At 52.1% G+C, this 24,491-nt stretch overlaps 2 protein-coding genes across 4 annotated transcripts in view; one reads left to right on the plus strand and one right to left on the minus strand.

The window, feature by feature from the left end:
• Nucleotides 1-3,474, plus strand: part of TBCD (tubulin folding cofactor D) — a 179,978-nt gene extending 176,504 nt beyond the window's left edge. The window contains exon 39 of the mRNA XM_081220636.1: nucleotides 1,742-3,474. Within this exon, the coding sequence (XP_081076762.1) occupies nucleotides 1,742-1,756 (15 nt within the window). The 3' untranslated portion in view covers nucleotides 1,757-3,474. The remainder of the gene's footprint in view (nucleotides 1-1,741) is intronic.
• A 1,111-nt stretch (nucleotides 3,475-4,585) lies between these two features.
• The window catches only part of B3GNTL1 (UDP-GlcNAc:betaGal beta-1,3-N-acetylglucosaminyltransferase like 1), a 118,215-nt gene continuing 98,309 nt past the window's right edge, over nucleotides 4,586-24,491 (minus strand). For all 3 annotated transcript variants that reach the window (XM_081220637.1, XM_081220638.1, XM_081220639.1), the window contains 5 exons: nucleotides 14,749-14,884; nucleotides 14,593-14,661; nucleotides 14,069-14,143; nucleotides 6,515-6,619; nucleotides 4,586-4,890 (listed from right to left, as the gene is read on the minus strand). In XM_081220637.1, coding sequence (XP_081076763.1) covers nucleotides 6,539-6,619; nucleotides 14,069-14,143; nucleotides 14,593-14,661; nucleotides 14,749-14,884 — 361 coding nt within the window. In that variant the 3' untranslated portion in view covers nucleotides 4,586-4,890; nucleotides 6,515-6,538. The remainder of the gene's footprint in view (nucleotides 4,891-6,514; nucleotides 6,620-14,068; nucleotides 14,144-14,592; nucleotides 14,662-14,748; nucleotides 14,885-24,491) is intronic.

The raw sequence follows: 24,491 nt of genomic DNA on the forward strand, positions 1-24,491 counted from the left end.
CTTCTCTTCCTGGCCGTTGGGTTCCTACCCCACCTGTAGAATCAACTTGTCAGTTTGTGCCTCAGGAGTTTGGCCGAGGTTGCCTGCAGCCTGAAGGTCGATTTGGTGAGAAGTGACGTCTCTGCTTTGAGCCTTCTGACCATGAACATGGTATGTCCATGCATGGGCCCCCTCAGTGTTTTATGGTTTTTGGAGCAGAGATGTTGCACATCTTTCTGTAATTGTCCCACAGTTCTTGGATATTTTTATTTTTTTCATTTTTGTTTCTCTTTGCCTTTCAATTTGGGAAGTTTCTGTTGACCTGTCTTCAAGTTCACTGATTGTTTCCTTGGCCACATCTGGTCTTAGGACAAGCCCGTCCGAGGCATCCGTTTCAGTTATGGTGTTTGTGGTCTCTAGCCCTTCCACCGCTGCTTACGTTGCCCTGCTTACATTGTCTGTCCCTGCGTGCTGCCACTTTGTCCACTAGGGTCCTTGGCGTATTAATCACAGCTGTTTCAGATTCCTGGTCTGATAGTTCCAACGTCTCTGCCATTTCTGAGTCTGGTTCTTACACTTGCACTGTCTCTTCAGACTGCTTTTTCTTGCCTTTTGTTGTATTTTGTACTTTTTTGTTGAAGGCAGCCTTGTTGGGGGAATAGGAGCTAAGTAACCAGAGCACAGGGTGTTTGCTGCAGCAGCAGGTCCCGGACAAGAGCCCCTCCGGGTTCTTGTTCGCATCTTCAGGGAAACCACAGGAGGGTTTGAAGTCTCCTTTGTCTCGTGTTAATAGAACCACAGCGGAGTTTTTGATTAGTGTTTATGTAGTTTTTCACTTTCAATTTTCTGTGTTCCTACATTTAAATGTTTCTTATGAACAGTAGATAGGTCTCATCTCTTTTTAATCCAGTTTAACCGTTTTTGGTAATTGGAGTGTTTTGTCCACTTACATTTCACGTGTGATTTTGGATTTACTGGGTTAGTTTGCCATCTTTCCATTTTCTGTTCAACCCTGTTTGTTTCTTTGCTCCTTTCTTGTCTTTGTTTGGATTGGTTAACGACATTTTTACCATTTCACTTCCCCTTCTGTTAACTTCCTGCAGTTTTCCTGCTGTTTGTTAGTGGCTGCCCATCAGGACAGCATTCCTTCCCCACGTGCAGCAGTCAGGACGGGCGGCACCGGGCGGGGGCTCCCGTGCTTCCCAGGGCCCAGATGGTCGTGGCCTGCCTTCCGTTCAGCCGCCGCTCTCTTCACTGTCCTTCAGTTCTCTTCTCTGTGCTTCTAACTCTCTGTTCTCCTTGTGGCTAAGTTAGTTCTGAGGTGACGTCTTTTTCCCCCTTTCCTCCCCCCCAACTATGCTGTACTCGTGTCCGCCTCGCCTGGCCCTTCTCTGGGGCCCCTACAGGGCCCCGTCAGATGCGGGGTGAGGGCAGCTCTGGCCGGCCCCCAGGTGACACTGTGGGTGACAGGGATGGCAGGCTGAGTGTCAACTCTCCCCTCTCCTTGTGTGATGGCCAAACACAACACTGGCTTCCTAAGGAAACGTGCTTTCTACAATTAGGAAAATGTCACACGGATGAAGTTGGGGGGACAGTATAGTCACCCTCCCTACCTGCTTGCTGCCCAGAGGTTGTGTTGGCCACGGGGCTCCTGGCACGTTCGGGGAAACGGCACAGATGCAGTTTCCTGCAGGAAGCGCGACCCAGGGAGGGTTGGGGAGACTGCGCTGACTGGGCTGACCCTGTCATGTGTCCTCCGCAGCCTAGTGTCCGCTGAGGCCAGTCCGGGAAGCTGAGTCCTGCCTCTGCCTGCCTGGCTGGGAGGAGGAGCCCGGGCACGGTCGGCATGGAAGACCTGGATGGACGGCGGCGGTCTGGCTGGTGCGTGTGAGGGACCTGGAGTTCGTCACCTGGTGGCCTTTCTTTCCATGCATCCTGTGCCACAGTGACCTGGGCTGTTGGTGCATTTGTGCTAATCTCTAACCTGTGTCTTACTTATAAAATCATGTGCTGAGCAGTTCTGTATCTGCCTGTGCCTGACACTGGTGCTGGTGGGGGAGCTGGAACCAGAGGGGGTTGTAGGCTCCCCCGGCTCCTGCACCGAGACCCGCTGGGAGGGGTGGCCCCAGAGGGGACAGGTCCGGGACAGGCCGGTTGCAGCCTCCCGTCACCACGTCCACCATGGCCTTGTTAGGCTTGCTCGTAGCCGCTGACGAGCTCTGAGCGACTCACGTTACATGTCAGATGCTGCAGAGGCAGAGAAGGCGCCATTCCTCGGGGTGGGGGTGGGTGCCGTAGAGCGCCGCCCCCAGGTCGCTTTTGCAGCGCTGGTGGGGGCCGTCTTCCCTCCTCACCCCATTCTAGTGCCCAGCGCACATGGCCGTCACACGCACGTCACCCGCCCTCGTGTGGTTTCATTCAGTCAGAAAGAGCCGACCTGTGTCCTCAGAATCCCGCCAGGACCAGTTCCAGCTACACAGGGGACTTGTGATGGCAGCTCAAACCCTCGACGGAAGCAGGGCACGGTCAGTGGCTTCACAGATCTGCCGACATGTGGCCTCCAGGAAGTGGTTCTCTGGTGGTGGGAGAAGAACCACAGTGTCTGAACCTTTTTTTCATTTGTCCAGGATGGGGTACACACTCGGGGTTTCTGAAGCAAAGACAGGCTGCTTTTGTCCACATGGGCTGGCACTCATGCTGACCTGTCCAGGGGCCAGTGAGGCTGATGTGTGTAAAGGTTCCCCACCTGAGCACCTACGTGGCCAGTCTCAGTGCTGAGGGGTCAGGCCGCCTACTACGGGAGCCTTTGTGTGGCAGGCTCCTGGGCCATCCCCACCCTTCCACCTGCTGCTTCATGGGTTGAGGTCTGGATGCAGGACAGATGTGGATGGGCAGGTAGAACATCTGAGGTGAAGTCGTCCGGCCACAGGCCCAGGACCGTGCTCCTGCACCTGGGCCACGGGACAGACTGCCCCTCCTGGGATGTGTGCGCCCACGGGCCCACGGCTGGAGGCTATGGTAGGTGTTTGTTGTTGGTACAATCCTGAGATGCGTTTTCCTGCTGCCTTTGCTAAGTGAGCTTCTCCTGCTCCAGCTGAGCCACCGGATGTCCCGGGATCGCTGACCTTCCCTGAGAGTGGAAGCCCATGTTAGTCTTGCGTGAGGTTTTAACTTTAATTTCATTTAAGCCTTAAAACGTGTCTCCTCTTGAAAATAAGTAGAGAGTTTTCCATTTTCATTGGAAGAATAGCCAGAGGCCTCGTAGCTGGTGGACGCTGTCACGTGGTGAGGGGTCCTGGATGGCCAGGTGGCCTCAGGCCACATGAGGCCACGCTGGTTGGAAGGCTCTCCTGCAGGGTGGCCGCAGGAGGCCCCACTTGTATCCCTGCAGCAGACGGGGTCCACAGAGGAGCACCTAGACCTTGGCTGAGAAAAGCAAGCAAGGAGCTTTTGAGAAGGAATAAAATGAACTGTTTTTAGCATAATTTAAAAAAACACCAAGATTCCAGAGACATGGAGACAGGCCAGTTTACCACGTTGATGATACTGTCATGAAGCAGTTCTTCTTCCATTGCTGGTCTACCTTTGCAACCCGAGGAAAACCAACAAAGCCAGCAATGTCCAGCCGCCCCTGCACACCTTCAGCCATGTCAAATCCTACTGGTCACCACCTGCTCTCATCAGGCGTCTGGTGGCTGGGAACCTCCTCCTTCATTTGGAGCCCACCTGGGTCCAGGTGACGGATTTGTGGGGAGTCCCCCCCTCATGACTGACGACGTGGCCAGCAGCAGACAACAGCAGAGGTGGACGTCGTGGAAAGCAGTGGTCTGAAGCAAGCCGGGGTGAGTGGACAGTGCTGGGCTGCCACCTGGTAGAGGGAGTGGTCAGGAGACCCTCCCCCAAAAGGGGCAGAGAAGGGCACCTGTGGCCCCAGTGGGAGTGAGGTGGGTGGGTCTGAAGAGCCGCAAGAAGCCTCGTGCCTGGAACAGGATATGTGAGGGCAGCGGTGCGGCCGTGAGCATATGGCCATGTCCCAGACACAGAGTGAACCATCCCAGTGAGCAGGTCCCTGGTGTCCCCAGGATCCCTGTCTGCTGAGCCCTGGAGGCTGGTTGGGAAGTCTGGATGTGGTAGTGTAAGGTCCAGGGCCAAATCCAGTAGCAGACCCCACATACAGCTGCGGCCCTAAATAGCTGTACCCTCAGCAGCAAGGAGAGTGAGAAGTAGGTCCCCCCACAGGAGCACACCTGTCTCGGTCTCTGCCCGGTGCTGGTGGAGGGGAGTGCGATCACACTGGCCCCCGGCCAGCGGTGCTGATAGACACTGGGCAGAGGAGGCAAACAAAACCCTCTCTGGAAGGATGCAGGCTGAGCCCCACAGAGAGAAGAACATAAGCTCACATCCCCAAATTGCACAAAATGCACAAAGAAACAAGGCACCATTAGCAAGACCTTAATAAAATCAGACCCCAAAAGACACAAAATATAAAATGAATTCAGTTTTGAAAAGGGTTAGAAATTATCAAGAGGAAATTAGGGGGGAAAAGGCTCAATGAATGAATTAAACAACCTCCTAGACATGGCTGAAGAGAGAATTGGGGAACTGGAAGATGTGAAGGAATTTTATCCAGAAAAACAACTGGAAAATATGAAAACAAAGTCAAGAGACACCAGAGAACCTGTGCTGTGTGCACCTGGGGTCTCAGGAGACGGTGCCACATACTTGGTGATAGAAGCAGGATCCCAAACAGGACAAGCTCACGTTTGGACACGTTGCAGCAGAACTACTGGGAGACTGGGTGGTCCGGGCAGCTGCCCCTCTTGGACGGCAACTGTGGACTTAACACTGGAATGAGATCCTCATCGAGCTGAGAGAAGACAGTTCGCCTCGGCTGGACGGAAGCTAGTACAGCTGTCATTCAGGGAAGAACAAAACAGGTTGTTACAGATTCAACAGACCTCCTTGATGACACTGCTGGTTTCCAATCTTGACATGGTTGACATTTGAGGTCGAATAATTCTTAGTTGTGGGGACCATCCTGCATGTTGCAGAATGTTTAGCAACAACCTAGATGCCAGTAGCAAACCCCCTTCCCAGTTGTGATGACAGAAATATCTTCAGGCAGATTCTGGGGGCAGATTCTAGTGGATAAAGCTTAGGGATCATCTTCCTGCTGCCAGAGGTGAATGCAGGTGCAAGAGAGAATGTTGGGCAGAGAAAACGATAAACAGTGACCATGTAACAAAAAGAATAACGGCTAATGTGTAGATTTTTAAAAGCACATAGAATGTTTTTTAAATGGACAACAGTAGCATACAGTATAAAAATAAACATGCATTTTTAAAAGGTCCTGGAGTCCTGTGGCCAGAACACTGATCCTCTTGCCTCTGACCAACACCTCATGTGCTTTGGGAAGGGTCTTCTAAGACTCTGCATGCAGAGACCCCGATGCTTTTAAATCACCAAGGCGGGGAATTCTGACTCAGACCTGACTCCACAATGAGGCCACTCCTGATTGTTCAAGCCCCCCCGACCCTCCCTGGACCCAGGAGTTACTGCCTTGTTCACATGAACTGTTAGGGCAGGGCTCCCATCAGTGGGAATCATCACTCAACTCCAGCATTGATGGCACTAATGATTCAACACATCAATGATTTGTTCTTAGATCTAAGGGGACAAGCCCCCAGGGGTAGCAGCCGTGCGTCACCTTTAGGGAAAAGCCATTGGCCTCCTGGGACCGAAAGACTAAATGCACAAAGGGACTATTCCAGACCATGTCTCAACATAGAACCCTGTAGCCACTGGTCCCCAATGGCCAGGACGTGGTCACAACTGCCAGCTTCCCCAGTTCTAGCCATACATCCAACTTAGGACCAATCGGAGAAGGAGACTCACTCCCCTGACCACTCACACCCACGGCCCCCGCCAGGCACAGCGGGGCCTCCCCCTCCACCCGTCCCGCAGGTCTCTGCTGCGCTCGGTGAGCGGTCAGCTCCCGCCAGACAAGCCGTGAACACGCAGCCCCTGTCCCCGGGGTGGGCCTTGTCTAGTACCATGTCTCTCACACATGCGGCCCCCACGTGGATGGAGCCAGCCACCCACCCAGACACAGACCAGACTTTCCTCAGTGGCCAGAGCTGGGAACGAGGCAGGCGCTGGGGAGCTGTGCGGTGACTAGAACGTCTGCCACAGATGCGAGGGAGGCTCTCTGGGGAGGGTGCATTGTGCGGCCACGCCCTCCCCGAGGGCAGAGGAGCTGCTCCATGTCTTGGTCTGCGGTGTCTGTACACACGTGTGGACACGTGTCAGAGATACACGGTGGGGTGTGGACAACACCCCTCAGGCTTGTGCTCACGGCTGTGTGCTTTACCACACCTGATAAGAACACTTAAGACGCGCCCTCCTGGTGAAGGGGACTTGAGGGGCATCTGGGTACCACCCTCCATCGGGCACGTTCCCCACTGGGGGCCACGGGGCCATCCTTCCCTACTTGCTCTCGACCCGGGGCTGCGGCTGCTGGGGGCCTCGTACGTACCTGGGAGCAGCTGCCATGGGTCTGTCAGCTGAAGTGAAGGAAATCCCGGCCCTCCTGCAGGTGCAGCGACCTCAGATTGTCTTCAAATGCGCCCCCTGTGAGGTCCTGGGGGAGGAGCGACAGGTCTGGCTCTATCCAGGCCCCCCCTGGCCTGCACTGGGGACCCCAAGAGCCTCCCTTGGGGCCACCTGTCAGGTGGTCCACTATGAACTTCTGCTCCACTGCTAAAGGGAGAGGGTCCAGAAGGAGAAAAGTGCCAGAAGGGAACCTGTTGGCAGTCGGCCACAATGTCCCATAGGTCACCAGGGAGGCTGGGGGCAGGGGGTCCTCTGAGGTGCCTCTACCAGCCTGGCCCCGGCCCCTCCCCGCAGGAGGCAGCTGGCCCCCCACAGGGACTCGGGGGAGGAGGCGAGGCTCTCATGGGCATCCCTTCCACTCATCTCTTGGTCCAGGGCAGAGTCAGCTTCCCCTGTCCTGACTGATCCTGGGGTCTCTGCGGTGGCCCCCTCACCCCACCCCCATGGCCTCTGCAGGGCCACAGGTGGGAGGCAGCCCTGGGGACAGAAACTGCGACCCAACAGCCAGCTGCTGGCAGAGCCCCTCCCGCCTCCCGCTCCGTACCCACCCCCACGGCCGACAAGAGGCAGGCCCCGCCCACATCTTCCCTGTACCCTTGTTGGTGCGGGACTTGGGGGCGGATCCCCAAATTCTTCAGCTGGGCCCGTGCACTGGTACTGCTTCGGCCGCCCTCCCGTGCGGGGCCACAGTGGGGTTTCAGGAAACATCTGCAGCCTCCTGTCCCTCGTCCCAGCGCCACCTGCCAGGTCCCCTCCTGCCTCCATAACCAGCAAAGCGGGGGCCTCTCTGCCAGGACGTGGGAGGGGCTGCCTGACCACCACACTCCTTCCTGTTGGGTGTCATCCGTCTGTCCTTGGGCCCAACACGGGGAGTCACCCTTGTCCTGGGCTGTTTCTGCTCCTCGTACTGCTGTTACCTGGGCTTTGCTAGAAGTATTTAAATGAAAACCATTCTACCTGGAAAACACCTGAAATTTCCACATTCTGTTCTCTACCTGCTGTCCGTTCTCAGCCCCCCTTTTCTCCTCCCATTATCTCTCTGCTTCCAAGTTTTCAAAGGAAATACACGTGGGTTCAGGGCCAGCCCAGCCACAGACCTGGGCTTGTAGAGGGGCCACCGGGAAGGTACTCATGTGTCCGTGAGTGGACACACCCCCTTAAGAGAATTAAAAAGGTCAGACATGAAACCAACAAGGACTAGAACCCAGAGGGTACAGAGAACTCCTCAGGTCAGGAGACACACAATCCTGTGGACAAGAAGCTGATCAGAAACATCAGGAGACAGGAAATCCACACGCCCGACAGATGCGGGAAAGGCCTTGGCCTCAGCAGGGATCAGGTGGAAACGAACCCCACGGTCCAGTCGCGAGGCCTAGAGGGACCCCTCCCTCCCTGCCTCTGGGCGTGTCCCCTGGCCTGGCCTCCTGGGCGTTGTCTAGCGAAGCAGAAGACATGGCCACCCCACGACCCGTAAAGAGCGTCAGGACCCTCCATGAGAAGCTCTGGTGTGGTGCCCACAGCTGGGTCCCGGAGCGCCAACGGGAAGAGGAAAGCAGGCCTCGAGCATGACGTGGAGGAGACCGGACCCCCAGAAACACAGCCGACTCTGTCACATGGACCACAGACATGCACTCTGCACCAAACGGATTAGCGGAGAAAGTACAGAATTGGGCGGAGCTGTGGGAGGGCATGTCGCCCGTTAAATTGTGCAGCAGGTTCTGGAACAGAGGCCGCAGAGTTTTCTTAAAGGGCAGATGGTCAGCATTTACAGCTTTGTGGCCATACGTCCTCTGTGTTCCGGTAAAACTTTATTTACAGAAGCAGCTGGTGGGCCACACTTAGGCCATTTTCCGAAGGTGTTAAGAGTTCACAATAAAGTTTATTCAAAGAAGAAAAATGTCAGAAAAGTTCTAAAACGAGTAATGAAGGAAGGCTAGCCTTACTCAGTGGTGAACATCATAGAGCTACAGTCAGTAATGGTGCAAGACAGATGAGGAGAAAAAGGCCAGGACTCCAGAAACGGCTCCAAATCCACATGCATACCCAACACACAAAGATGCCATTTCCTGACTGGAAAAGATGAGGGTTTCTCACCAAATGATGTTGGGACCACTGAGGATCCAAATAGAAAGAAAAAAGCCTAGATCCTCCTATAATCTTTATAACAAAATTAATTCCAGCTGTACCGAAAATATAAGGAAAAAACGGGAGTCTGAGGACCAGACACGGATAATGGTTTTTTTTTTTTGCGGTACACGGGCCTCTCATTGTGAGAAAGGAAGCCTCTCCCGTTGTGGAGCACAGGCTCCGGACGCGCAGGCTCAGCGGCCATGGCTCACAGGCCCAGCTGCTCCGCGGCACGTGGGATCTTCCCAGACCGGGGCACGAACCCGCGTCCCCTGCATCGGCAGGCGGACCCTCAACCACTGCGCCACCAGGGAAGCCCGGATAATGTTTTTTTAAATATCACAGTGAGAAATGATTGTCTTAGAATGAATAAAAACCCCAAAAGCCATAAAAGGAAAAATTTGATTATATCCAAATAACAAACTTCTAAATGGCAAAAGATATAAATTCAGTTAAATGACACAGAAAAATTTGCAACACATCACAGACAGTAGTTTCTGTTACTGTATAAAGAAAAATACTGAGAGACCAATAGAGAAATGGGCCAATGAAAAGGATAAGGTACCAAAAGGGAAGTAAAGATGAATACAAATACGTGAAAAGATGCCCTCCTTACTCACAATATGACATTGCCAACTGGAACCATAAACTTATTGTTTTTCACCTGTGGTTTGCAAAGGTGGAAGGTTTGGTCACACTGCTGGAGAAGGGTCATGGTGGGGGGCAGGGTGTGTGAACTGGCTCAGCCTCCAGGGACAGAATGGCTGGTCTCACGACTGAGAGCGGGCACATTCTTTGACCAGCACCTTTCAGACATCTATCCCATATGTGTAGCCACCTGAGCAAAATTATGCACATATAAAGATATCCACGGCAGCATTATTCTTAGCGGTGAACAGTAAAACTGGCCTAAAGGTACATCGATAAGTAACTGGATAATAAATGTATGAAACATCCATATAATCGAGTGGGATGCAGATATTTTTAAAGTGAGGTACACGAATCCCTCAGAAGCTCCTGCAGCCAGTGATGAAGGTGTTCCTGCCAGCAGAACGGACCCTGGACCTGAGCCTCGGGAAACACGGTAAACCACAAGCTGGTTTCGTCAACAAACAGATTGTAAGAGAGTGAGGGAGACAGAGGTCACACTGGGTCTGCATTCCAACAGGCAAGTAGGAAAAGGTAGAACGCGTCTACAAGGCAGTTAGAGAGGCTTCAGCACTGATGGGATATCTGGAAATTTGGGGTGACACAGTGGTATTATGGTAGTTTTTTAAGCTTTTAATCTTTTCAGGAAACAATAATGAAGAAATGAGGCTAGAATTTGCCTCGCTCCCAGGTTGGGGGAGTTGGGGCTTGGGGCTGGCTTCTTTGCTTTGGCTGAAACGTGCTGGAAAGTTTCCTTCATAAAAAGATAACAGAGTTGGGTGGCGCCAGCGGATTTATATGGAATTAACTCCAAGATATACTATTATGTGAAAAAAGCGAAATAAAGAAGTATGTGTAACATGCTGCTGTTTGTTAAAAAAAAAAAAATCACATACATCTTTGTGTTTCTACCTCTAGACCCTCTAAGGAAACAAAGTGGGTGACAGGGATGGGTTCCTTCCCACCCAAAGTCTGCTCTCTGGGAAGGGTTTGCATAGGTGGGGGTGTTCCCTTCGTGGCAACTTCGGGTCCCTGAGAAGTAGACCCTTAAGAGTGCCTACCTCTGAAAAGCTAGGTATCATTTGTGTAGAATTAGAACTTTCATTTTACAACTGCTCCTTGCAGCCCCATAATCATTCATCCAATTCCCCTGGCAACTTGGAACATTGTTTGTCTTGGCCTCTCAGGAAACTGCTTTCAAACCAGGAAACCCAAAGCCTGGTGGGTCTGTCCCCGTGGCAGGCAGGCCCCAGATGGCCACGAGCCTGCCTCATCGCACCCACATCCCGTGGAACCCCCTTCCCTGGTATGTCACTTCTCTGACTAGGTCACACGTTAGTGTGACGTGTGTCTTGCTACTGACCCTGCCCCTTGCTGGCTTTCACAGAATAAGCTGCCGTGGTTGGGGGGCCTGCATAGCAAACAGCCGGCAAAGCACTGAGGCCCTCGGCCAACACCCTGGAGATCTGACTCCTGCCAACGACCACGAGAGCTTGGAAGCAGATCTGCCCCAGGTGAGCCTCCTGATGAGACATCATCACCGGCAGACACCACCATGCTCACCTGCAGCTGAAACCCACCTGTGGTGCCTGGACTTACGACCCACAGAAACGTGAGGTGGTAAACGTGCTGTTGGAGGCTAAGTTTGTAGTTTGTTATGTAGTGGTAGTTAAACAATGCAGGTTCAAGCTGGCAAACAAACAGAAGAAAACCTCAAGGTGACACGTTGGGACTGGAGCCACCTGGCTGCCTGGCCCTGGGACACTCAGTGCACAGCCTGCAAAAGCACAAAGCTGGCCCCTACCTGACCCCACACACAAACATCAACTCAAAATGGGTCCAAGACCTACATGAAGGAGCTGAAACCATAAAACTCTTAAGAAAAAAGCACAGAGGTATATCTTCATGACCCTAGATTGGGTGGTGGTTTCTTAGCCATGACACCCAAAACAGGAGAAATCAAATTAAAAATAGATAAAATGGGGCTTCCCTGGTGGTGCAGTGGTTAAGAGTCCGCCTGCTGATGCAGGGGACACGGGCTCGTGCCCCGGTCTGGGAAGATCCCACATGCCGCGGAGCGGCTGGGCCCGTGAGCCATGGCCACTGAGCCTGCACGTCCGGAGCCTGTGCTCCGCAACGGGAGAGGCCACAACAGTGAGAGGCCCGCATACCACAAAAAAAAATTAAAAAAATAAAATGGACTTTGTCAAAGTTAAGCACTTTTTGTGCATCAAAGGGCACCATCAAGAGAATGAAAAGACAGCCCACAGGATGGGAGAAAATATTTGCCAATGCATCCAGTTGGGGACTTGAGTCTAGAAATATAGAGAACTCTCAGGACTCAACAAAAAGACAAACAGCCCGATTAGAAAAGGGGTGAAGGACTTGAACAGACACTTCTCCAAAGGAGGCAGACAAATGGCTGACAGGCCCATGAAGAGATGCTCCACGACCTCAGTTGTCAGGGAGACGCAAATGGAAACCGCCGTGAGAGCCACTCATCCACCAGGATGGCCGTGACGAACAAACACGTCACGAGGTGGGCGAGGATACGAGAAACTGGAACCTCTGGGCAGCGGGGAATGGGGGGGCATAAGTCACCCTAAGACCAGTGATTCCACCCCAGCTCTGCGTCCGAGAGAACTGAAAACACGTCCATGTGGAAATCTGACCTGAATTTTCACACGGCCTCATTCAAACTGACAAAGCCTGCTGTGCCCACGAGATTCCGTTCTGGTCCAAGTGTTCCGCTCACCCGTGGCCACGCAAAGTCTCCACCAACTGAGCAGAGGAAGCAACACCTTTACTGCCTCACAGGTTCTGTGGGGCTGGAGCTCAGGGCTGGGCCTGGCCACGCAGGGACCAGCTGGGACCCTGAGGCCACTCCTGGCACCAGGCTCCTGGGGTCAGCCTGTTCTCACGCCCGTTTTCCCGACATTTGGGTGACTTCTCCAAAGTGGTACCTCAAGTGAGGGGCAGAATCGGGACGTCCAGCCTGTGCTCCGGTCCTGCATGGGACGCCACCTGACCAACACGCTACAACGCCCGCTGTCCCCCGTGTCTGAGCTCAGGCCCCACGGGAGCACTCACCTCAGGGAGGTGACGTTCCCCATCAGGACGCGCTGGCCTGGTGGGGCCCCTGTGGAGGCGCCTGGGCCACACAGTAAACCGCAGTTAGAAGCTGTGAGTAACACCAGTCCGTGCAGGAGGGGGTCTGGGATCTTAAAACCTGCCACCAGCGAAGGGCTCTCCCCTTCTCTGGCGCCCTCCACATACACGTGGAGCAGGCCACCTTTGCTATGGAAGTGTGTAGGGGCCGCAGGCTCCCTGAGCCCAAGGCTTGGTGAGAGTCTGCACTTGATGTGGAGTGAGAGGCATGTCCTGCTTGGTTCCCCACTGCTGTTGGCGAACACTGGCAAATGAACATGCACCTGTTCCCCTTCGGCTAAAGCCACTGCCTCCAGGAAGGCCTCTGGCCTGGTACCCTGTTTACCAAGGTTTCAACCTCAGAGGCTGGAAACTGCTGGAAGCACTGCCCTGTGTCCCCAACTGTGCATCATCCCACGTCCCCAATGGCATGGCACAGGGACCTGCTCACCCATCCACTACTGTCCCCTCTTGAGGACCCTTTGGGGCAGCCCCGCCCCACATGAGCTGACCTGGGCCCTGTAGTCCTGGTGGATTAAGGACACTTTATATCTATACTTGCATTTGTGACAATATTTCTGACCACGGGGAGGAATTTCCAAAACAGAAGGACACTAAAAGTGTTCATCACAAGAGAAAAGTTGATAAATGTACTGTGTTAAAAATAAGTTTTTCACAGGACTTCCCTGGTGGTCCAGCGGGTAAGACTCCACTCTCCCAATGCAGGGGGCCTGGTCAGGGAACTAGATCCCACAGGCATGCCGCAACTAAGAGTTTGCATGCCGCACCTAAAAGATCCCACATGCCGCAACCAAGACCCGGCGCTGCATGCATGCATGCATGCATGCATAAATAAATAAAATTAAGTTTTTCTGGGAAGAACCTGTGAAAAGACAAGTCACAACTGGGAGAAAACATCTGCTAAACACTAGTCGACCAAGGGCCAGCACCACTCAATGCAGAGCTCCCAGAAACCAAGGAGAAGAGATGGACAGGCCAGCAGGGTGGGGGTGAGGGCTCCAAAATCAGGAGAACGTCCCCATCACCGGAGCCCACCAGCAGGCTTCGTGGTGGGAACTTGCACACCAGGAAACGGGACCCACTCAGGGAAGGAGGGAGTTCAAGCACACGGGCCTCGCTGCAGGACCCCAGCATCGGGCCCAGAGCTGAGAAACGAGCACCTGTCCTGCGTGGCCACAAATAGGGAGAAAAGGCAAGGGGGTGATGGAGAAAACCGCTGGGATGGCAGTCACTTGGCGGGGGTCGGGGGATGCAGGGCCGACGCAGGTGCTTCTGGGCGGCCTTGTCCCCTGCAGCTCTCATGGGAAATGCAACCTGCCTCATGGGGCACCATCGCCGCCACCTCCCCCGACACCCCAGGCCTGGCTGGATGTGGCCCTGTTGTCTCCTGTCCCCGCCCCCATGCGGATCACTCTCCTGGTCCCCCAGAGCGGTGGTCATCACCTCCCGTCCTAGCCCGCAGCCTCCCAGTGGACACGACCACCTCCTGACCCTGGGGCTGTCCCAGCCACACATGCCCCAGCCTGACACTCACCAGCTTCACGCAGATGACAAAGGGTGGCTGTGCGGCTCGGAAGTGCAGGACCGGGACCCGGGGCTTGGGCCTTTCCTGAGAGGAGAGAAGGGCCACAGGCTGCTCCACCTTGCTCTCCAGTCCCCCACCTCTGCCCTGCTCACAGCTCGATGCCCTCAGACAGGAGCCCAGGCCACGGCCAAACCCAGGGCTGGACCTGGTCTCCAGCACCTCCACCCAGCCACCTATGGCTGCTGCAGGACTAACCTGAGGTGGGCAGCGGACAGACCCAAGCCTGTGAGGAGAACCTTCCAGCGGGGACAGGGGCAGGTGGGGGCAGGCACGGGTGCCCTCTGGGGTCCTGGAGACCCCAGGAGCCTGAGGGCTGCATCTGCCAGGCCTGGCAGCTGTCTGGGCCCAGATGGCCTTTCCCAAGGAGGAAGGTTCTGGGCAGTGTCTACTCAAAAGGCCCAGGACTGCGCCCCAGAGTGCAGTGTGGGCGGCCGCTGTGCATGACCGTGGGGCTCGGTGGGGAGGGGGCGCACCTGAGAGTCCTCGTAGCAGTAGAAGCCCTTCTTGATCTTGTTCTCATCCACGTCACAGAAGGCGACCACCTGGGGAGGACCCAGGACGTCAGCCTCAGGGGCAGTGGGGGCAGTGCTGCTGGATGGGGGAGGGGTGGGACAAGGGGTGGGCCCCACCTTGCACCGTGACCCTGCCGTCAGGCTGCGGTAGAGCCGGCGGCCCTGCCGGCCCGCGTTCCAGATGGTGAAGGTTGCCCAGTGGGGCAGGGCCCACTCTTCCAGGAAGCGGACGCGGTGGGTCCAGATGGTGGTCCTGTGGGGGATTGGGGGTTGGGGGTTGTGACCCAGGAGGGCAGGGCCTCCAAGCGCCCCAGGCCTTCCTCCCCCAACCCCTGAGCCTGCCCACAAGTCCCCCTGGTCTGGGGCCCCTGGGGTAGCGCTGCAGCTGTTGGCTGAGTGACTGAACCAAGGAGGCCAGGACCAGAAGGTCGCACCCCTCGCCCACCCTCATGGCGCACGTGGATCCTCGGACGTGCCGAGCTCACGTCCACATACTCAAGAAGCGTGCGGGACACCAGGCACAGAGCTTGGGGAGCCCAAGGGAAACCCAGCCACGCTGACGTCCGGCACCTGCGACCATGGTAAACACGACCAGAGGGGCCTGGACGAGACTCCCCACCTCGAGCGGCCACATGGAAGGGGCCACAGTGTCCTGTGGAAGCTGTGCAGATGGCGGGGTCACCTTCCCCAGGTGGGACACCCTCCCATGGCCCCTTGCCACATGCAGACCTGAGGTCCAGGCAGGCCCTTGGGTCTGCAGCTGCCCGAGTCCCAGTGCCCGGGGAGAACAGCATGTCAGCTGTCTCCAGGTTAAAGTGGTTGGACGGAGGGACAGGACCCAAGGTGCAGGTGTGAAACCATCACTTAAGAATCGGGAAGGTTAAGGGGGAGCTTCTGCAGGTACACAGTGGACCAAACTTGACCCTGGTCTTCCTTTCCAGAGAAACCTCTGATGTAAGGAAGGGTGGCACACCCTTGTATAAAATCACAGTTTACACCTGGAAGTGCCCTCCGGGGACCCTCTCACGGAGCCCCAAGATCTACTGTTCTAGGCCAGGCGCAGACCTGCTGCAGGTCCCCCGCATTCTACAGTGTGGGTTCAGCTCCTTCCTGGTGTCTGGCCCGGGGCTCTGTGTGGCAAGTGTTGAACCCGTGGTTCAGCAGCCACTGCCCTGCTGCCTTCTCTGTGGCGACCAGCTTTGAGGGTCCCACAAGGTATCTCAGGGGAGCAGCTCCTCCAGGTGAGAGCGTGGGGTCCACGGACGCAACACAGTGGTGCCCACTCTAATGCAACTGGGCACCGTGTCTGCCTGCCCAGGGGTGGGCTCTGACTGCTGGGCTCCTCCTGTGGTTGGTCCACCCACCTCCCACTTGAAATGTCTCAATTAGGGTTGTGCTGAGCAGCCATACTTTCAGCGGTCGGGGGGGTACTGGGGCTTGCACAGGTGAATAAGGTGAATAACTCCCCAGTCTGGGCCATTTAGCACAACTAGACACACTCCAGCCCAAATAAGACACTATCAGGTACAGCACTCAACACGCAGCTATGGCAGCATCCAAGGAACGAAGAACGATTCTGAGAACAAAACAACTGAACTTCCTGCAAACGAGCCCTGACAAACCCATGAGACCCTGACGGCAAGGGGGTGGGCCCCGGGTCCCCACCAGCAGCGGGACCTGCGCCACGCTCCAGGCCCTGCCTGGGACCCCAGGGGGCACGCCTACCACCACAGGGGCAGCAGGAGATAAGGGACCACAGACATCTGGGCAGGTCTCGCCCTCTGCTCCACGGTTTCCTCTCTGGCTCCTACTTTTTAAATTACTTTTGTTGGCAAAAGTTCTGGCCGCTTCTATGACTTAATTGCTTCTCTTCTTACCCAGTCAACTCTCTTCAATTTGATGAACAATTCCATGAAACTGCCAAAAAAAATGCCCAAAGGTTTTGGGGACACTTACAAGGAAATGAAATGGCCCAACCAGGACTCCACTTAATGCTCAGGGGCCAGGACAGTGTGGGGCCCGCACCAGCGTGACCACCAGACGCAGGTGTTGACGGGCCGGGTCTGAGCAGCGCCGGGTGCCTCACCTGGAAACGGCGCCTGTGGGAGGGACAGAGCTGACCCCCACCTCCCACTGCCCGCGGAGTGGATTCGGAGGGCCTGTGGGGCCTGAGGGTTCAGCCCCTGCCTTGCGCCCTCCCTGTGCCTCCGGAGTCTGGTCTCTGGTCTCAGGACACACCACACGGCTCAGAAACCGCCACCAGTACCTTCGTGTTGTGGACAGTGAGACCCTTCCCGCCGCCGCTGTCCTGCAGGTCCCCTTCTCCACGAGCTGCTCAGTTATTCATTCGGGAGAACAGCTCAGGGGTGTCCTTCCGGCCACTCTTACCCCTGCGAGGAGGCTCCGCCGAGGGCCGGGTGTGTGGGAGCTGCTCACAGGCTTCCTCAGACCCACAGGTCGGCATTGCCAGAACCTTCTGGAAAGCAGGGCAGTGTCAGGGATGGATGCACACTGCACCAGGAGGCAGGAGGCGGGAGGCGGGGGCGGGGAGCAGCGGCGTGTGTGGACCCTCAGCGGCAGGACGGTCCACGCGGTGACGAAGACAGAGGCGCAACGTCACCACAGAGCGCAGCCCCGAGGGGAGCAGCACAGTGACTTCAGGAAGGATGAGGCAGAACGCTGCCCCCGACATCATGTTTTTAAAGAGGGAAAGCACACTGTTTAGAGGACGTCACATGTGGTGAACGATTAAAGAAATGGATCGTATGGCAAATAAACATGCCACTCAGGACACCACGAAATGGAACCTGGGAGATGCAGGAGGTTTGGGGAAATGGGTAACTTTTGTTTTAAAGATGATTCCTTATGCCTTTTGGCCGTCGGAAGTATTTCATGGTGAAAATTGTTAAATGATATAAATGCTAATCATTCTCAATTTAAAATGTAAAGGCCACGATTCAGGGAGCCTCTCAAACAGAGGGCTCTTTGAGAGAGAGTTGGAAGGGATTCAATTATTGACAAGCCTGAGGGTGTAATTAGCGCTCGTTGCTCTGTGAGGTTTTGCTGCTCAAAGACTTTAATCCAACACAGAAACTAACATGAGATCACCTCTTTTACGTTGTGGGTGGCAAAGCCTCACGCTGCAAAAAGAGGGGGAAAAAAGTCTCAACATAAAAGAATTATCGCATGAAAACAGAATGAGGGTGTGTGTAGCACAAGCCGCCTGGCTGGCTGGCTGCCTGGCCCCCCAGATACATGAGCACCCGCCACACCCTGGGTGGGGAGCAGGGCACCACCAGGGTCATCACAGACATGCCTTCACGTTGCCTTGCTTCACAGGAGCTCAAGGTGAGGACACGTGTACGTGAACCTTCAGGAACGATGGAAGAGATCCTAGTTGTCCCGGCGCTTCTCAGCTCTGCAGAGGATCCCAGATGTCCGGGCACTTCTCAGCCCTGCACAGGATCCCAGGTGTCCGGGCACTTCTCAGCCCTGCACAGGATCCCAGGTGTCCGGGCACTTCTCAGCCCTGCACAGGATCCCAGGTGTCCGGGCACTTCTCAGCCCTGCACAGGATCCCAGGTGTCCGGGCGCTTCTCAGCCCTGCACAGGATCCCAGGTGTCCGGGCGCTTCTCAGCCCTGCACAGGATCCCAGGTGTCCGGGCGCTTCTCAGCCCTGCACAGGATCCCAGGTGTCGGGGCATTTCTCAGCCCTGCACAGGATCCCAGGTGTCTGGGCGCTTCTCAGCCCTGCACAGGATCCCAGGTGTCCGGGCACTTCTCAGCCCTGCACAGGATCCCAGATGTCCCGGCATTTCTCAGCTCTGCGGAGGATCGCAGGTGTCCAGGTGCTTCTCAGCCCTGCACAGGATCCCAGATGTCCGGGCATTTCTCAGCTCTGCAGAGGATCCCAGATGTCCTGGCATTTCTGAGCTCCACAGAAGATTTGTGCCCAGAAAACCATCTTTGTACTTTATTCACACAGTTTCCAACTCCGTTTATGGATTGTGGGAAAGTCATTACTTCCTTAAAGAAACACTTGCCAGATATTTTAAAAATTTTAGTGAAATTCACATAGAGTAAGAGCAAGGATCTTAAGTGTGCATACAAGTCAGACGGTTATGACAAACATGCATATCCATGTAACCCACACACCTATCAAGAGGTGGAACACTTCTACCACCCCAGAGAGCTCCCTTGTACCTCCTCTCCCCTGAGAATACCACAGTCTCGTTTCTATCACTGTGGACTAGGTCTGTCTGTTGGAGAACTCTGTACAAGTGGAAGCCACAGTATGCATGCTTTTGTATCTGATTTCTTTCACTAACCATATATATTTTTTTACATTAATCCCCGTTCTTGCAGGTATCAGTCATTTGTTTTCTTCTAGTGCTGAGGAGTGTTCCGTTACAGCAGTGTTTATCCATCACTTGCTGATGGGCATCTGGGTTGTTACCATTCTTGGCTACTAATAGAGAAATGCTGAGCAATCTATTAATTTCTCTTGGAGAAGCACCGAGACATGGAATTGCTGGGGCATAGGCCAGGTATCAATTAAATTAACAAAATAAGGCCCAACAGGGGCTTCCCTGGTGGTGCAGTGGTTGAGAGTCCGCCTGCCGATGCAGGGGACACGGGTTCATGCCCCGGTTTGGGAAGATTCCACATGCCGCGGAGCGGCTGGGCCCGTGAGTCATGGCCGCTGGGCCTGCACATCCAGAGCCTGTGCTCCGCAATGGGAGAGGCCACAACAGTGAGTGGCCCACGTACCGCAAAAAAAATAAATAAAAAAATAAGGCCCAACAGTTTTCCAAAGAGGATGTACTGTTTTCACTCCTGAGAACAATGTATACGTGTCCTCACCTCAGCATGATTTGGAATTGCAGACGTTAATTTTAACCCTTCTAGTGGGTGTGCAAAGTTTAATTTGCATTCTCTGATGATGAAACCTTTTTCATGGACTAATTGACCTTATATATTATTTCTTTGTGAAGTGTCATGTCCGTTCAACTATTTTGCCTACTTTTATTGAACTTTCTTTTTGGGTGATAGGGGTTCTTAATATCTCCCCCATACTAGCCCTCTGTGAGATATATATATTATGAATATTTTCTCCCAGTCTGTGGTTTGTCTACTCATTTTCCTAATGGTGTCTTTTTTAAAATTTTTATTTATTTATTTAGTTTTGGCTGTGTTGGGTCTTCGTTTCTGTGCGAGGGCTTTCTCTAGTTGCGGCAAGTGGGGGCCATTCTTCGTCACAGTGTGCGGGCCTCTCACTGTCGCGGCCTCTCTTGTTGCGGAGCACAAGCTCCAGACGCGCAGGCTCAGTAGCTGTGGCTCACGGGCCCAGCTGCTCCGCAGCATGTGGGATCTTCCCAGACCAGGGCTCGAACCCATGTCCCCTGTATTGGCAGGCAGACTCTCAACCACTGCGCCCCAGGGAAGCCCCTAATGGTGTCTTTTTATGAGCAAAAGTTTTTAATTTTGATGAAGTCCAATTTATCAATTTTATAGCACTAAAGAGGGACTTCCCTGGTGGTCCAGTGGTTAAGAATCTGCCTTCCAACGCAGGGGACGCAGGTTCGATCCTTGGTCGGGGAACTAAGATTCCACATGCCGAGGCAACTAAGCCCCCGGCCCTCAACTACTGAGTTTGCGCAATTCAACTAGAGAGAAGCCCGCATGCCGCAATGAAGAGCCTATGTGCTGCAACTAAGACCCTATACAGCAAAAAAAAAAAAAAAAAAAAAGGGCTAAAGATTCTGGTGTCCTCTCTAATAAATTTTTTCCTATCCTCAAGTTGTGAAGATATTCCCTGATGTTTTCTTCTAGAAGCTTTATATTTTAGCTGCTTCTATATTTATATCTAAGCCATCTAGAATTAATTTTTCTATAGGGCATGAGATTTTTTTTTCCATATGGATATCCATTTGCTCCATTTGTTAAAAATAATTTTCTTTTTCCGTTGAATGCCTTTGGAGACTGTTGAAAATCAATTGTGAGTCTATTTCTGGACTCTCTGCTCTGTTTCATTGATGTATATGTCTATCTTTATTCTATTAATACATTTTCTTGATTGCTGTAGCTTCAGAGTGAGTCTTAAAATCAGGCACAATAAGTCCTCAAATTTTGTTCTTTTCAAGATTGTTTAGGACACTCTGGGCCCTTTGATTTTCATGTGAATTTTAAAATCAGATTATCAATTTCTACAAAGAAGCCACCTGGGACTTTTACTGGGATTGCTTTGAATTTACAGATCAATTTGGAGAGAACTGACGTTAACAATACTGAGTCTTCCAATCCATGAATGTGGTGTATCTCTCCATCTATTTTATAGGTTTTCTTTAATTTCCCTCAGCCTTTTTTGGAGTAGGTTTTAGCGGACATAGACATACCTTACTAAACTTACTCAAAAGTATTTTATTATTGACGCTGTTGTACATTTTTTAAACTGCATTTTTTCAGTTGTTCATTGCAATTCTATAAACTTGTATTCTGGAAAATTTGCTAAGTTATTGGTTTTGATTTCCTATGAAACACAATCATGCCACCTACAAATGATGCTAGTTTTACTTCCACTTTCTAATACTTATATTTTTTCTTTTTCCTGTCTCATTGCACTGACCTCCATTACAATGTGGAATAGAAGTAGTGAGAGGAGTGATCAGATCGCTTCCACCTGATCTTAGGAGGGAAAGCTTTCAGTCTTTAATGATTAAGTATGAGGTTAGTTATAGGTTTGAGTAGATGTTATCAGACTGAGAAAGTTTCCTTCTATTTCTAGTTGGCTGAGTTTTTTAAAAAATCATGAATGGGTATTGAATTTTGCCCAATGCTTTTTCTGCAGCTATTGCGTTGACTGTGTGATTTTTATCTTTTATTCTGTTACTGTATTAAATCATACTAATTGATTTCTGAATGTTAAACCACACTTGTATTCATGATGTATTAGCCTTTCATATATATTTCTGAATTTGGCTTGGTAATATTTTGTGAATGATTTTTGCAACTATTTTCATAAGGGATATTTGTCTGTAATTTTATTTTCTTGTAATATTCTTGTAGCATTTTTTACTTCAGAGTCATGCTGGTCTCACAGAGTGAGCGTGAAGCTCCTCCCTCCCAACACCCAATAGACCTTTCTCCTCTTCTATTTCCTGAAAGAATTTATGTTAGATTGGTATTATTTCTTCCTTACATTTTTGATAGAATATATCAGTAAATCCATCTGGCTTGGCTTTTCTTTATGAAAAGCTTTCAAATTACTAATTAATTTTTAATTATTATATATATATATATATATATATATATATATATTTTTTTTTTGGCCATGTGCAGGGCATGCAGGATATATTAGTTCCCCAGCCAGGGATTGAACCTAAACCCCCTGCAGTGGAAGCACGGAGTCCCAACCACTATACCGCCAGGGAATTCTCTATTATTTATACTTTAAATATCTATTGGATCTGTAATGATGTCCCCTCTTTAATTCCCAGTATATTGGTAACCTGTGTTTTCTTTTAAAAATCAATCTTGTTAGAGGTTTGTCAATTGTATTGATTTTATTTCAAGCCAATTCTTGGTTTTGCTGATTTTTTTTCTACTGACTGTCCATTTTCAATTTTACGTTCTTCATTCCTTTCCTTCTATTTACTTTGAGTTTACTTTGCTATTACTTTTGAAACCTTTAAAGGTGGAGACTTAGATAATTGCTTAGTTTCTTCTTTTATAATATAAGCTTTTAAAGCTATAAAAACTTATTATAAACTCTCCTTTAGCTAAATTCCACAAATTCTGACATACTGTTTTGTCATCAAGTTAAATTTTTTCCCTAATATCCTTTATGGTTTTTTCCCTTGGTTGCTTAATTTCCAAATATTTTGTATATTCAAGATGTCTTAGGACTTCCCTGGTGGTGCAGTGATTAAGAATCTGCCTGCCAATGCAGGGGACACAGGTTTAAGCCCTGGTCCGGGAAGATCCCCCATGCCATGAAGCAACTAAGCCCATGTGCCACAACTACTGAGCCTGCACTCTAGAGCCCGCAAGCCACAACTACTAAAGCCCATGCACCTAGAGCCCGTGCTCCACAACAAGAGAAGCCACTGCAACGAGAAGCCTGTGCACCGCAATGAAGAGTAGCTCCCGCTTGCCGCAAAACTAGAGAAAGCCCGCACACAGCCACAGACCTCACGCAGCCAAAAAAAAAGAAAAAAAGATGTCTTAATGATTTCTAATTTATAAAACATAACCAGTATGCTTTCAATCATTTGAAATTTATTCAGATTTGTTTATTGGTCCAAAGTAATTTCCATCTTGTACTTTAAAAGAATGCATATTCTGCAGTTGACTATAGTGTTCCTTAAATGTCTACTGTCATGTTGGTTAATAGTGTTGTTCAAATCTTCTGATCCTCACAGACTTCCCCACCCCCCAACTTCTATCAATTATTGAGATAGGAGTATTAAAATCTCCAACTCCAATCTCAGTTTTTGCCTCATGTATTTTGAAACTCTGGGATTAGGGATATACACATTTAGGATTGTTATGTGCCCCTAGAAAATGACCTTTACCCCATGTGTGCAAATCACACTTGCATTAAGTTCATGACAACAAACTCCCAATGATGCTCCACTAAATCTACTGTATGAAAATTCAGACTTAACAGAAGAGAAATCAAGCTCTTTTGCTTAAAGCTGGAAAACAAAGAAGCTAAGTTTTAGTGTTGAATAGCACATGTGCAAAAGTTCAAGGATCTCCCAAGTCAATATGGGTGCTGGGGGCTTCCCTGGTGGCGCCAGTGGTTAGGAATCCACCTGCCAATGCAGGGAACATGGGTTCGAGCCCTGGTCCGGGAAGATCACACATGCCACGGAGCAACTAAGCCCGTGCGCCACAACTGCTAAGCCTGTGCTGTACAGCCTGCGAGCCACAACTACTGAGCCTGCGTGCCACAACTACTGAAGCCCGCACGCCTAGAGCCCTTGCTCTGCAACAAGAGAAACCACCGCAAGGAGAAGCCCACACACCGCAACGAAGAGTAGCCCCTGCTCACCGCAACTAGAGAAAGCCCACGCCCAGCAGAAGACGCAAGGCAGCCAAAAATAAATAAATAAACTATATGGATGCTGCAATCTGGGACACCACCCCCCCACCGACGACACATGCCCAAATCAGCATCACACCCACTGTGACAGTGGACAGGAGACCTCCCAGGACAGAAACTGAGAAGCCACGCCTTCCAACGAGTCTCATACCCTCCAGGGGAAGAACAGAGTCTCTTCCACTTCCAGAAACACAAATGCATGTCCCTGCATCAGGCTCTTTACAATCAAAAGATCCCCTGATCGTAGACCTGTTTCAGGGCCCCATTCCTCCCTGTCCCCAAGAGAGCAGCATTACGGTAGCACCAAGGGGGATACATACTTGTAGTTGTTTGAAATGTAACACCCACACACGTGCACAAATGTGCACACACAGACGCACATGCGCGCACACACACACAGTTCAAACTAAAGAAAGAAAACCACACCCCTCCCTTGCCTTCACCCTGCCTGTACTTTTGGCACCATCCCTGCCCCGTCCCTGGTAGTTGGCCTCTAGCCTTGGGGCCTTGGGGACGCGGGGGCCATGAGAGGGAGGGGGCTAGTGTCCTTGTGATGCCCCACAGAGGGAGTGGCCCAACCTCGGTCCCAGTGGCCCTCCCCTTGGTGGGCAAGAAGGAAGAGGGTGACCCCAGCCTGCCTGTAATCACGTTAGCGGGGGGCTGGGCTCACTCTGAGAATCCCGTCAACTCAAAGCAACTGAGAACAAAACCCCAAGAGAACAACTACACATGAATCCTACCTCACTTCAAAAA

This window comes from Mesoplodon bidens (genome assembly GCF_964165515.1).
Source record: "Mesoplodon bidens genome assembly, chromosome: 19".
In the NCBI taxonomy this organism is placed as follows: domain Eukaryota; kingdom Metazoa; phylum Chordata; class Mammalia; order Artiodactyla; family Ziphiidae; genus Mesoplodon; species Mesoplodon bidens.